Source organism: Ursus arctos, unplaced genomic scaffold, assembly GCF_023065955.2.
Source record: "Ursus arctos isolate Adak ecotype North America unplaced genomic scaffold, UrsArc2.0 scaffold_3, whole genome shotgun sequence".
Lineage (NCBI taxonomy): Eukaryota > Metazoa > Chordata > Mammalia > Carnivora > Ursidae > Ursus > Ursus arctos.
The window spans coordinates 9757196-9770140 of record NW_026622985.1 but is presented as its reverse complement, the minus strand read 5'-3'; the positions used below and the strand labels follow the sequence as shown (position 1 = coordinate 9770140).

The 12945-nt window shown below is 45.6% G+C and overlaps 1 protein-coding gene across 1 annotated transcript in view; it reads left to right on the top strand.

Moving 5' to 3' along the window:
• Positions 1-8850, top strand: part of BLVRA (biliverdin reductase A) — a 43425-nt gene extending 34575 nt beyond the window's left edge. The window contains exons 6-8 of the mRNA XM_026502565.4: positions 428-535; positions 2430-2601; positions 8490-8850. Of these exons, the coding sequence (XP_026358350.1) occupies positions 428-535; positions 2430-2601; positions 8490-8748 (539 nt within the window). The 3' untranslated portion in view covers positions 8749-8850. The remainder of the gene's footprint in view (positions 1-427; positions 536-2429; positions 2602-8489) is intronic.
• The last annotated feature ends 4095 nt before the right edge of the window (positions 8851-12945 follow it).

Genomic DNA, 12945 nt, shown 5'->3' with positions numbered 1-12945 from the left:
ATATATTATTTATCCTCCCTCCAACCTGGGTAATTTGAGAAAAATCACTTGGTTCTTCCAGTTCTTTGGAATGAAGAGTCTAATTTTAGCTCTCTCCGGTCCGCCCAGTTCCTAGTGGCTCTGTTTTGTAGATTTTGGGGCTGCACTGCCCCCTTCTGGCTAGAAGAGAAATTAACACTCGGCTCAGACACTGCCCGAACTCCTCTTGCCTCTGGGGCAGGTGGAGCCCATCTTTCTTAGATTTTGGTTTCTGTTGCAAGCCTAGAACTGGCACACCTGCAGCGGGGTACGAAAGGGTGCAGTGGTATCCCGGGGGGTTCTGCGGTCTCTGTGTCCTGTGCTGTGGGAAGACGGACCTAGAATCGGACGCACAGCTATACGCAGCCGATGATGACTGCCTTTTTTCCTCCAATTTTTGTCACGACAGGGAAGGTGTTGCATGAGGAGCATGTTGAACTCTTGATGGAGGAGTTTGCATTCCTGAAAAAAGAAGTGGTGGGGAAAGACCTGCTGAAAGGGTCCCTTCTCTTCACAGGTCAGTTTGAGGTGGGATCACAGGTCATGTGGACCTGGTGAGGCTGGCCCGCGAAGTGGGTTCTTTCCTAGTTCTCTGGGACGTTAGTTTGGATTCATTTTGCTCCAGATTCTCTCACTGAAGGCCAATTTAACGTTATCTTCCCACGCTTCCACAAACAATAAAAATACTTATTTTTCTTCTTTCTTCAAATGAGATTTAAGTGCTTGGTGGGCCTTAGGTAAAAATTATGTTAGAAATCTGAAATGTACTAATGCTCCTGTCCCAACTTACTAGGTGTAGAATTTTCCTCATTAAATCTTAACAAATTGGAGATTATTTTTCCATAGGAGGTTCAAAATGGGCCAAGACAGGTTCTTGGGGGAGGAAAACATTTTTATTGTCTCTGCAGAGCGAATTGGTTATGCACAGCCCCTTTCTTCCTCCAGTAAGTTACAAGGACATTGGCTGCAGCCAGAATATTTACTCTACCGTGTATGTGATTATTTCTCTTGGTCATTATCTGAGTAGCTCCATTAGCAACAGGATTGAGCATCCTTAAGGCTCCTGCTCTTGGGGTTACCTTTGTATGGACTCCCTAGCTGGCTATACCCTAGGGCATGTGGGCACCTCTCCTGAGGGCTCTCCTTATGGAAGCAAAACCCTGATATGGCCAGGCACTGTTAAGTGGTAAAACCATTCATCTCCTCGTGAACTTCCAGAAAATAACAGTGGAACATGATTTCGAAATCCACCTTCATCTTTTAAACTAATGATTGTTGTAACAAATAATAATCATTAATGATAATAACCAAGGAACTGTGCTAAGTACGTGACATGCATTAGTTCATGTGAATTGATAGGGTAATCCTACAAAGTGGGTATTTACGCCCCCATTACACTGGGAAAAAAGGAAGATCAGAGACGTGGGTAGCTTCACAAAGCTGACAAAAACAGCTCCGTGGCAGAGCCAGATTAGAGCTCAGGCGTCGGACGTCGTGGCTCAGACATGTGATGGCCACTCTGTCCTTGAAAGCACAAGAGCAGACGGTAACCAGCTGAGAAGGAGAAACCTTTCTGTTGTGAGTCTGATACCTAGGTCCTCGTGATTTCAAACCGTGTTGTCCATGAAACTTACAGTTTTATTTACAACTTATCTTTTTTAAAGCATAGTCATAATTACGAATTTCTAGTCGGTATCAAATTTACAAGAAATCGTTGGTGTGTAAACAATGTAACAGGTGTGTATGTAGTTTGGATTATGTTTAAAATTTGGGCTGGGGACAGTCAGGAGCAAGATCTTGACCACACCTGTGTCTCACACAAATATTCTTTTGAATGTACTTTTGTATAGGAGATTATGAAGACTAAGAAAACCCTTAACACTGTATCGATTTTCTGGATATTGACATAGTCGATAGGTATTACTGTTTTCTTCATAGCTATCGTGGCACCTTCCCCAAACTGTGATTTATATGGTTATATGGTATTTATAGGAGGAATATAGATTGGCGGGGCTACAATACCTTGATTCTTCTTCTTTTACAAGACTTCAAGTCACCGACTGAAGAGGGCGTAGGTGTTGGTATACGTAAGCGTATATGTTTACTGTATGTAAACTATACATCCATATCCATATATGGATAGATCTCATATATATATATATATGAGAAGCCTGAAATATTTGTATTATCCTGTGGGCTAGATTCACTACTGTTTCCAATAAAATGCCTTATTTTCCTAACAAAATTGAATTAAATAAACAGGAAAAAACAGAGATGGTTTTATGAAAGAGTTTCCATTCAGGCCTCTAAATATCCGTCGTCATCTTGCCCCCCACGCCGGGAGGCAAGGTTGCTCTGCCCTGCCACAGCCCCCTGCCCACAGTTGCCATGGTTTTTGTCATTCCCCACAGCTAGCCCGTTGGAAGAAGAGCGGTTTGGCTTCCCTGCGTTCAGTGGCATTTCTCGCCTGACCTGGCTGGTCTCCCTCTTCGGGGAGCTTTCTCTCGTATCCGCCACTTTGGAAGAGCGAAAGGAAGATCAATACATGAAAATGAGCGTGTGCTTGGAGACAGAGAACAAACGGTAAGTTGTGAGAAACTGAGGAGCAGGAAACTTGAAGACATGGTCGTGTGTTCACAAAGGCCCATCTAGCCAAAGCCCAGAGGGCCTAAGCCCCCCGCCCCCAACTCTAGAAGGGCCGTCTGCTTTTGTAGACAGAACAGGTGCTGGGGTTTTGCTTCTGTTGCCTCGTTTCATCCCCACAGCAGCCTTGGAAGGTAAGTAAGACAAACATGAGCCCCTTTACCGGGAAGCAGATAGAGGCTTACAGAATTTGGGCAGCTTGTCTAGGCCGCCCAAGTAAGCAGTATCAGAGGGAGGAGCAGAAATCCAGTCACCTCCCTGACCCCAGTGTTTTCCAGGGTTTTATTATGAAAGTTTCAGACATACGGTGACGTTGGAAGAATTTTGCACTGAAATCCCAAAACTGCTACCTAGATGTTGCTGCTGACATTCTACGCGGCTCGCTTCTTTTCACAGGTCCAAATATTCATCCCTCGGTGTGACCAAAATTTAAAGTTTGGTTTCTCAGCTTTATATCATATGGTCATACTGTTCGCAAAATGTTCTAATTCGTCATTTTCTTTTTTTTTTATTTTTTTATTTTTTATTTTTTTTTTAAAGATTTTATTTATTTATTTGACAGAGATAGAGACAGCCAGCGAGAGAGGGAACACAAGCAGGGGGAGTGGGAGAGGAAGAAGCAGGCTCCTAGCGGAAGAGCCTGATGTGGGGCTCAATCCCAGAACGCCGGGATCACGCCCTGAGCCGAAGGCAGACGCTTAACCGCTTAACCGCTGTGCCACCCAGGCGCCCCCTAATTCTTCATTTTCTATACCAAGTCTTTTAAAACAAAAGCATATTCATAGTTTTCCTTGAAAAACACTTAGCTCTGTAAAATATTTAAAACAGCAAGTGTTTTGTAGTGTTTCTACACGTGTTTCCAGGTAGGTGGGTCTCATGGTAGTAAAAGAAACAGGTGGGTATTTACAAAAAGAGAAAAGTATTGCAGCTATGATCGGACCATCCCCACAGATGGGTGCATCTCCTGTAGCCAGAGCTGAAGGTCGTGCAGGGTGCCGCAGGAGCACAGGAAAGGGGGACCTGGAGAGGTCAGGTCGGGCTTCGCAGAGGAAACGGTGCTTTGCTCAGTCTTGAAATTTGAGTAGGAGTCAGACAGGAAACAAGATGTGAGGGAAGTAGAGACTGACTCCCGTGATTGCTAAGGGGAGGCAAGCATCAGGGGAGGGGTCGGGACGGATGGCGAACACCATATTATAAATCCGTAATTTCGCATACCACTTTCTACTTCACCGATTGTCCTTTTAATCTCGCACCACCACAACCGCACGGGGAAAGCGATTCGCTTCTTATTCGTGTGCACTGAGGAGGAAATCGAAGTGGAGGAAACATCTGGCATTTTGCATTTCCTCAAACTTGAAGACTTCATGTTATAGGGAAGGACGTGAGAAATTTTCTTAGGTGCATCAGAATATTTTGAGTATCTCAAACTTATTTGTATCCAGTGTTAAAGCAGTGAATAAACAGCATTAATGTTAATTTTTGTCATCACATTATGAAATTTTTTAAAGCCTGGGTGCTTTTAAAACTAGCCGTGGGCTGGGCTCCTGGGTGGCTCAGTCAGTGAAGCGTCTGCCTTTGGCTCAGGTCATGATCTCAGGGTCCAGGGATCGAGGCCCGTGTTGGGCTCCCTGCTCAGTGAAGAGCCTGCTTCTCCCTCTGTCCCTTTGTCCCTCCCCCTTAAAAAAATAAACTAGCTGTGGGCTAGCTGTCCCTTTGTCCCTCCCTCTTAAAAAAATAAACTAGCTGTGGGCTGAAACTAGTACAATGTTAAATGTCAACTCAGTTAAAACAAAACTAGCCACGGAAATTAATATTTTAGAAGTGAGACCAACTTTTTCATAAGAGTTTGTAAAAATCTTTTATTTTTAAAAATCCAAGTCATAACCAAAAATTTTAGATGATTGAACCACCTTAGTTTTAGTAGTTTACTAATTTAACTACTGTCTCTTAGATTCTTTGACCTGAATGTGAATTTTTGATTGATAGGTTATCATTGATTCATACATGAATCATTTTAATAACTTCCAGAATAGAAAACTTGGCTAAACTGCAGCTCTTCAAAGCAAACGGGTCCTTGCCTGGCTTACATGGCCCTTGGTATAGTGTGCCCTGTGACAAAGAAAAGCGATCTTATGCTGTGAATGCGGTCTTGGCTTCTGACAGTACCCGGGAGCAATGCTTGGGTTCTGTGGGCTTCTCTCTCCCCCAAAGCTTGTTGCAGTCTGCAGGCCAGATTTTCTTAAAGCTACAAGACGATGTCCTTCTAGGGTTCTTACCACACATTAGGAGCCTCTGACAGTTGTTTCCAGACACAATTTAAGTTATACCTACCGTCCAACAACACAGTAGGATAGAGCAGAACCATAGCTGCGGATGGGAAGAGAGGAGGCATGATCTTGAAAGGTTACAGTAAGAGGACTAGCAGGACAGAGACCATTACTTGAATCCCCACTGTGCCAGTGCAAGTGCTAGTGAATGTTTATCGAGTGCTTACCATGTGTGAGGCACAGAGCCCTTTAACAAGGATTTTCTCATACATTTTTTATACCAACTCTGAAGTGGGCATTATTACTATCACCTGGGAAACTGAGGCTCAGAGCGGGTAAGAAACTTGCTAAGGGCACAGAACTAAGTGATTGTGTGAGAGTCACACTTAGGCCTGTCTCCCGTCCCCAAATTGTCACATCTTCTCCCCCAAAATGCACGGGAAGAGCACAAGAAAGATATATCCCAGGAAACACACCAGGCCTTGTCTTTCCCTTCTGGCAGTCCTCACCCGCCAGCAAGGCGGGTGTCATGGTCTTAGAGCCCAAGGTCATCCAGGAAATCCCAACGTAGCAGATTCTCAAGCCCGTGTTCTTTCCATCTTACCAGCAGTTTCCACACTTGGTACAAATAAGCAAAATACTTTTTAAATCCAAATCTTATGTGGAGAGTCCGTACACAGCAGAGTTACAAGTTTCAGCTCTCCTGCTGGAGCCAGCTGGCAGGAGTAGTGCCGAAGCCATGCATTCCCCGGGCTGCTCATCCCTCAGGGCCGGGGGAAAGCACTGGTAGGAATCACCACCTCCACCGGGCTTGCAGACACATGCTGGTACTAGGGATGTGGATGTGGTTGAACAAGGTGAGAAGTAAGAAGCATTTCTGTAGGTAGCGCCCTGCCCAAGTTGGCCAATGCAGATATTTGCAAATGGAAGTTTCACAGAGAGGAAGAGTGGAGAAGCTGTGAGTTTAAAGCTTGTGTTTTTGTTCGGGATGTCTGGAGCTAAGTGTTGTCCCAGCTCAGAACTTGAGTGGACCCGGTCCCATCCTCAGCCCTACTCCATTCAGCGGGCAGTAAAGTGCCAACATTCACTATCCTCACTTAATTTTTTTTTTTAAGATTTTATTTATTTATTCGATAGAGATAGAGACAGCCAGCAAGAGAGGGAACACAAGCAGGGGGAGTGGGAGAGGAAGAAGCAGGCTCATAGCGGAAGAGCCTGATGTGGGACTCGATCCCAGAACGCCGGGATCACGCCCTGAGCCGAAGGCAGACGCTTAACCGCTGTGCCACCCAGGCGCCCCACTATCCTCACTTAAATACGTGACTAGGAGATGAGGGAACAGGGACTTTTCAAGTTTTTAGCAGATAGGACCACAAAATAAGGAAGTTATTCTATCAACCTCTCTCCCGATGTCTCCCTACATATATGGGTATTGGCCTGGCTCCCCCTTTATGTACTTCAGGTCTTTTCCTCTTAAACATACAGCTCCACACTCCAGCGTAGGTCTTGTTAAGCGAGGCCAGCCAAAGGGGAGGACTCCTTTACCCGGGTCAAAGGCAGCCCTGAGCTGCCTGCAACACCCAAAACACTGTCAAGTGACCTGCTTGGGTCCTTTTCCTGTAACCTCACACCTAAATCCTAAGCTTTATCAAGGACCACCAGTGTAGAGGCAGAAAAACCCAAGAGGTAGCTTCCCTTCTTCCTTAGCCATGCTGGTCTAACCTGCCCAGCCCAGGCCTGGCCTACTGAAGCCCAAAGGAAGAGGAGGGAGGAAATGTGAGGAATGGTGGCAGGAGAGGGAAAGGCTAGACAACCTGAAGTGTACTCAAGATTTAACACCTTCCCTACTCACACTGAAACCTTTATCATTAGCACAACAGTCCAGCAAAATTGCTCTGTCCTTCCCCCTGACTCATCCCTTTAGGAAAAGAAGAGGAAGGGGAAAGCAGAGAGGTGTAGCTAGAGGCCACCCACAAGCCATCTCCTTCCCAGAACTTTGTTCTAAGAAGAAGAAGAGGGAGAAAATATATATGCATGTATATATGTGTGAAAATGTTGAATGCAGAAAATCCATATTAATTTAAAATTGGAAAGAGGCTTAAATATTTGGCAATAATAAAATATTAAATTATATAGTCAATTGTGCATGATATGCAGACAAAACACTATAGGATCATACAAATGTTTTAAAATAAGTAAAAGCTGCAAAATCAAAAATTAGGCTTTACGATTTGTATGCCACATGCATATAGGCAAAAATTTGAAAGGATTGTCCCAAGTTGAAGATTCTTTTATTTAGGTGAAAGAATTGTGATTTTTTTTTAATTTAAAACATCCCTAAATCAACACCGGATTGGTTTTAGAGTGTATTTTTAAAAGCAGATTTTATGTTTTTTCTTTTTTTTTTTTTTTTAAAGATTTATTTATTTGACAGAGATAGAGACAGCCAGCGAGAGAGGGAACACAAGCAGGGGGAGTGGGAGAGGAAGCAGCAGGCTCATAGCGGAGGAGCCTGATGTGGGGCTCGATCCCATAACGCCGGGATCACGCCCTGAGCCGAAGGCAGATGCTTAACCGCTGTGCCACCCAGGTGCCCCAGATTTTATGTTTTTTCTGTCATGTTATTCAATGAAGCTTCTTACGTTAGGTCAGAGCCCACTTAGGGTTCTCTGTGTTTCACTAAGCAGGTAACACGGCTCTGACGCACTAAAAAGACAGAAAAGATAATCGTAGAGAAAGGAGGGACTTCAGAGAAGCGGAGTCTGTCCTGTTTGGATTTTAGATTTTTGTGAGTGCTGACCTTAGCAGGAAGCTGGAGGGAGGCAAATTTGAAACAGACACAGGTGCTCTGTTAGTCAGCAGGGATGGCCTGGTGTTTTCTGGCATGTGTGTGGGGCTCAGAGACTTCTTTGAGAATGTGATGAAAGCACTTCTTTCCATTAAAGTGCACATTCACGTGGAAAAAAACAGTTTCGCACGCAATCTCCGGTGATGCTGGATTGCCTGTAGCCCCTGTCTGGATGCCTTCATCTTTGAGACTCACGATAAAAACAACTGAGAGAAGAGAGAGAGGAAGGGAGGGAGAGAGAAGGGAGGGGGTTGGGGATGGGCTAAATAGGTGATGGGGATCAGGGAGCGCGCTTGCCGTGAGCACTGCGTGACGTATGCAATTGCTGAATCACTATATTGTACACCGGAAACTAATGTAATGCTGTATATTAACTAACTGGGATTAAGATAAAAACTTTGTAAAAAGTTATGGATAAGCCAGTCACAAAAGGAAAAAACAAACTGACGTTCACACAAAAATCATTGAATGAATTCCCTTGCCTGGTGGCAAAATTAAGCGAAGGTCTGTTTGGCGGTGACATTGGGAACAATCACCCAAGGCCTCTGGGAGGCTAGTGGAGGTCAAGGTGCCCCCTGAGCCACGACACTGAGCACAGCTCCAGGGAAGACGGGGGCAGAATGAAAAGCTGTGAGCGGGTTCTCGGGTGCCCGCAAACATCCGCTTGCACTCGCCTGTAATCTCGAACCTTTACGATCCTTTTGTCTTCGCAGGCCGCTCACATGGATTGAAGAGAAAGGGCCTGGTCTAAAGCGAAACAGACACTTAAGCTTCCATTTCAAATCTGGGTCTCTGGAGAATATGCCAAATGTAGGAGTCAATAAGAATATTTTTCTGAAAGATCAAAATATATTTGTCCAGAAACTCTTGGGCCAGTTCTCTGACAAGGAGCTGGCTGCTGAAAAGGGCCGCATCCTGCACTGCCTGTGGCTGGCGGAAGAAATCCAGAAACACTGCTCCGCCCAGAAGTAGGGGAAGGACGCGTGCGGCCCTTCTCAGACGGGACCGTGGTTTCCTTTTTATGAAGAGTTGACCTTTCTCTCTATTCGTACAATTAAACGTATCTTGGGTAAACAGGCTTTGTGTGCTGTCCCGAGCTGTGCTGGGAGTGCTGTCTGGGAGTCGGGGCCACGTGTTGTAGGGATGAGGAAAGAACTAAGCTTGGTCGAACTGAGCTCAGTGCTTCATCTGCCTGATTGCATTCACTCGTCCCAGCAGCCCTGTCAGGTGGGAATTACTGGGCTTGTTTTCATTAGTATGTTGGAAAATCTGGTTTGGAGTCAAAAAAGCAGAGCCAGCCTTTAAACCCCACTCATGCACGGAACCACTGCAGCATAGCGTACGGAAGCCTCCCTGCTTTAAGGAAGTTTATTTCCCTCAACAGACTTTCACTAGGTGACTCTGGTGGGTGCTGGGGATTCTAAAAATGAATAAGACAGGAGCCACTGCCCTCGATAACTCACAGCGCGGAAAGGAAAACAAGTCACGCAAACGAGTCACTGTAATGTAATAGGTCCAGTAAAAAAGATACACCCCTGGTCATCTGGAGGGAGGTTCGGGGAAAGCCTACAAACCAGATGTTGCTAACTAGGTTAGCTGTGTAAAGGTCAGAGGAGGGCTTTCCTGGCAGAGGACTGACAGGAGCAAAGCGACGGAAGTGAGGAACAGCCTGGTCAGTACCCTGGAACAGTGTTGCTGGAGCGTTGTGTCTGGAGGAGGGCGTCCCAGAGGTAAATCCGACTGTGGGATTCCTATAACCCAGAGAAAGGAGCTGGGCTCTTATTCATTAGGCTCTGCAAGAGGCACTGAAGAGTGTTATTTAAAAGGGGAGTGGTGTGGTCAGGTTTCCAATTTAGGTAAGGCACTCGGAAGGCTCCCGGGAGGAAATGAGCCTGGAGACAGGGAGGAGGCATCCAGTTCAGACCCAACAAATGTGTTCATACTTGCAGCCCTTGGCTTGTCTAGACTCATGGCTCCCGTTGAGAGACTGCTGACCTTGAGGCAGAGCGCTGACCTTGAGGCAGAGCTGATTCCCAGGAATCTGCTTTTTCCTTTCATTGGTGGACCTGCTGCGTTTTCTTGAAGGCCTGTGTTAGTTTGCTTGCCTTTGTAAATGTCTCCCTCTTGCTTTTTTTTTTTTTTTTAAAGATTTTATTTATTTATTTGGCAGAGATAGAAACAGCCAGCGAGAGAGGGAACACAAGCAGGGGGAGTGGGAGAGGAAGAAGCAGGCTCATAGCGGAGGAGCCTGATGTGGGGCTCGATCCCAGAACGCCGGGATCACGCCCTGAGCCGAAGGCAGATGCTTAACCGCTGTGCCACCCAGGCGCCCCCCCTCTTGCTTTTTGCCCACTGCCGCCCCATCGTGAGGTTTAACCGGTCCGGGAGCTAGGCAGTCACTGACGTCAGCACTCTATTTTCTACCTCGATTTCCATTATTCTATCATCATATACCACAAGGTAAGGCAGGCAGATATATTAATTTAAATATAAAAAACAAAGATCCTTAAGGTTATTCCTTTATTGGCCATATAAAACAATTTAATAAATATTGGTCAGTTGGTTCTCTTGTTTTATTATTCACATCGAATATCGCTTGAGGCCAGGAAATATTATATCTCTTTCTGTATACGGTACAGCATCTAGCATGAGGCAAATATCAAGTATGATTAAACTGCAGTGCAACAGCATCTCCCATTTGGGCTGATAACTCTGCTGTTTCAAAATACTGGCCATACTTGATAATAGAGGTGGAGATGGGTATCAAAACCAGAGCCGCACAATCAAGCGGTATAAACCGGTTTTGTTCAAGACTCCTGCAGCAGAGGAAAACAGCCCCGAGTCCAGAACCAGGCTCAACTCCAAATACAACATGGGCAAGTGGGGGATTTATAGCCAAGGGGCAGTGTGGGGGTCCCGGGATGGAAAATGACTAAGAGGAAACATCAGGGGTGGGCGGATTCTGCCTAAACCAGCTTGGTCAGCTTCTTGCTGAAGGCAGGCCAGCACGATCAGATAGCAGGGGTCGGGGGTGAGGGATCTGATCAGATATTGAGGGTACGGATCCTTAACTGACTTAGTTGGATTTTTGCTAAATTAGCCGATGCAAAGACAGACATGGAAATCCAAAGGTCAGGGCCTACTTGAAAAGGACTCAGAGGAGCCTGACTGAAGTTTGGTCATAGTCACTGTCATGGGATATGTGGTGACTAACTGATGGCTACTCATCTCAAGCTTGTTTCGTGTGTGGTCAAGAGATTAAAAATGAAAACATCCCTTAGTTTTACAAATTGGCAAGAATTGCAGAAGGAGAAGGAAGGGGAGATAGGAGAAAACAACCTGGAGAGCTGGAGCAGCAGTCCTTTTTAAAAAAAAAATTATTAATTTAAATTCAACTTAGTTAACGTAGCCTGTATTATAGTTTCAGGGGTAGAATTTAGTGATTCATCAGTTGCCTAGAACACCCAGCGCGCATTACATCAAGCGCCCTCCTTAACGTCCTTCCCCCCCCCACCTCCCCTCCAGCCACCCTCAATTTGTTCCCTATATTCCAAAGTCCCTTATGGTTTGCCTCCCTCTCTATTTTAATCTTATTTTATTTTTCCTGCCCTTCCCCTATGTTCATCTGTTTTCTTTCTTACATTCCACATATGAGTGAAATACGGTATTTGTCTCTCTCGGACTTTCTTTGCTCGGCGTAATACCCTCCAGTTCCATGCATGTCATGGACCGGCAGTCCTTCTTACTGCCCGCATCTTCCTTTGGGGCTACTGGAGCCATCCTGGCTCTACCCACTGCAGCATTTCCCGAATACTCCTTCCTCGGAAGGCCAGGCCCCCACCTCCACTGCTAACTCTCCTCCAGGGTTTCACTCAAGTAAAGAAGCCACAAGTATCCACTGCCATTTGCATAGAGTACCCAAAAGATGGTGACCTTTGCTTTCTCCCTTGCCTTAAGGCTATCTTGACTTCCTTGGAAGGCTTAGTGGGAAGAGGGGGATTTGAGGTCTGAAATTTCAGAACAAATCTGGCTTTCTGTCCAACTAGAAAAAGCCCTTTATCCCACTGTACCTGTGAGTGCCAGGAGGTATCGTACGGTACTTGTACTTTATCCTACTACGTTTGGAAGTGTTAGGGGTCTTCCAGGAGTGCCCCTGATCCCTCTCTGCTCCTCGCCCAGTTCTGTGGTAAAAGCAACCTGCCTTAGTGATAAAGCTGAGAAAGAGACTAAGCAACAAAGCCCACTCACCCTGTAGGTGTACCTGAGGGCTCTGTCTGTCCATGTGGTAGGTGACAGGGGTAGGCTCTTCCTCTGCAGTGGGGTGGCCGGAAGCTTGGAAGAAAGTTAAGTTAGTCTAAGAGAGGGCAGAGTGGCAAACTTTTTGGCTGTAGGTCCCAGCCACACTCCCCAATCAGCTTTATCATAATAAAACTGATTATAAAAAAAAAAACACTTCATATTTCTCCTGCATTTATAGCTGAATTGGTGCCCAGAATTGGAAAGGAGAAAAAGGAATGTTCCTTGCTGGTCCCTTAAATCCCAACAGTAAATTCTTTCCTTATGGTCCATTGTCTGAAGGAATCAAGTGGAAAAAAGAGAAAAGAAAAGAAAACATCTCGGTCAATGACACTAGAGTTCCTCAAGAGGAGGCTTTGGGAAAGTCCCTGCTAAGCCAGACTATCAGCAGTGCTGATGGTGGACACGGAGGGGGATAGGAGGGGGGACTGTAATAGAAGAGGAGGCCTTGGGACCTAGGTTGATGGGCTGAAAGGAAGAAAAAGACACATCTCTCTGCCACAGCAATTAACAGGGATTTAATGGGAAGAGGGGAATAAGAGGTCCAAGACCCCTAAGTCCTTGATACTCAAAATGCAGTATGCTGACCAGCACGCTTGGCTTTGGCTTGGCCTGGAAACTTGTTAGAAATGCAAATTCTGAGGCCCACCTCAGACCTACTGAACCAGAATCTGCCTTTTAAGAGGATTGCACAGTGATTCCATGTGCGTATCAGTCTCTTGCAGCTGGTGGACTAGTAAGGAAGAAAAATGCTACTCAAATAATAAATGTTAAAGCACGGCTATGAAGAATGCTGGAGATTCTAAAGTAGATTTTAAAATCTTGGGGCGCCTGGGTAGCGCAGTCGTTAAAGCGTCTGCCTTCGGCTCAGGG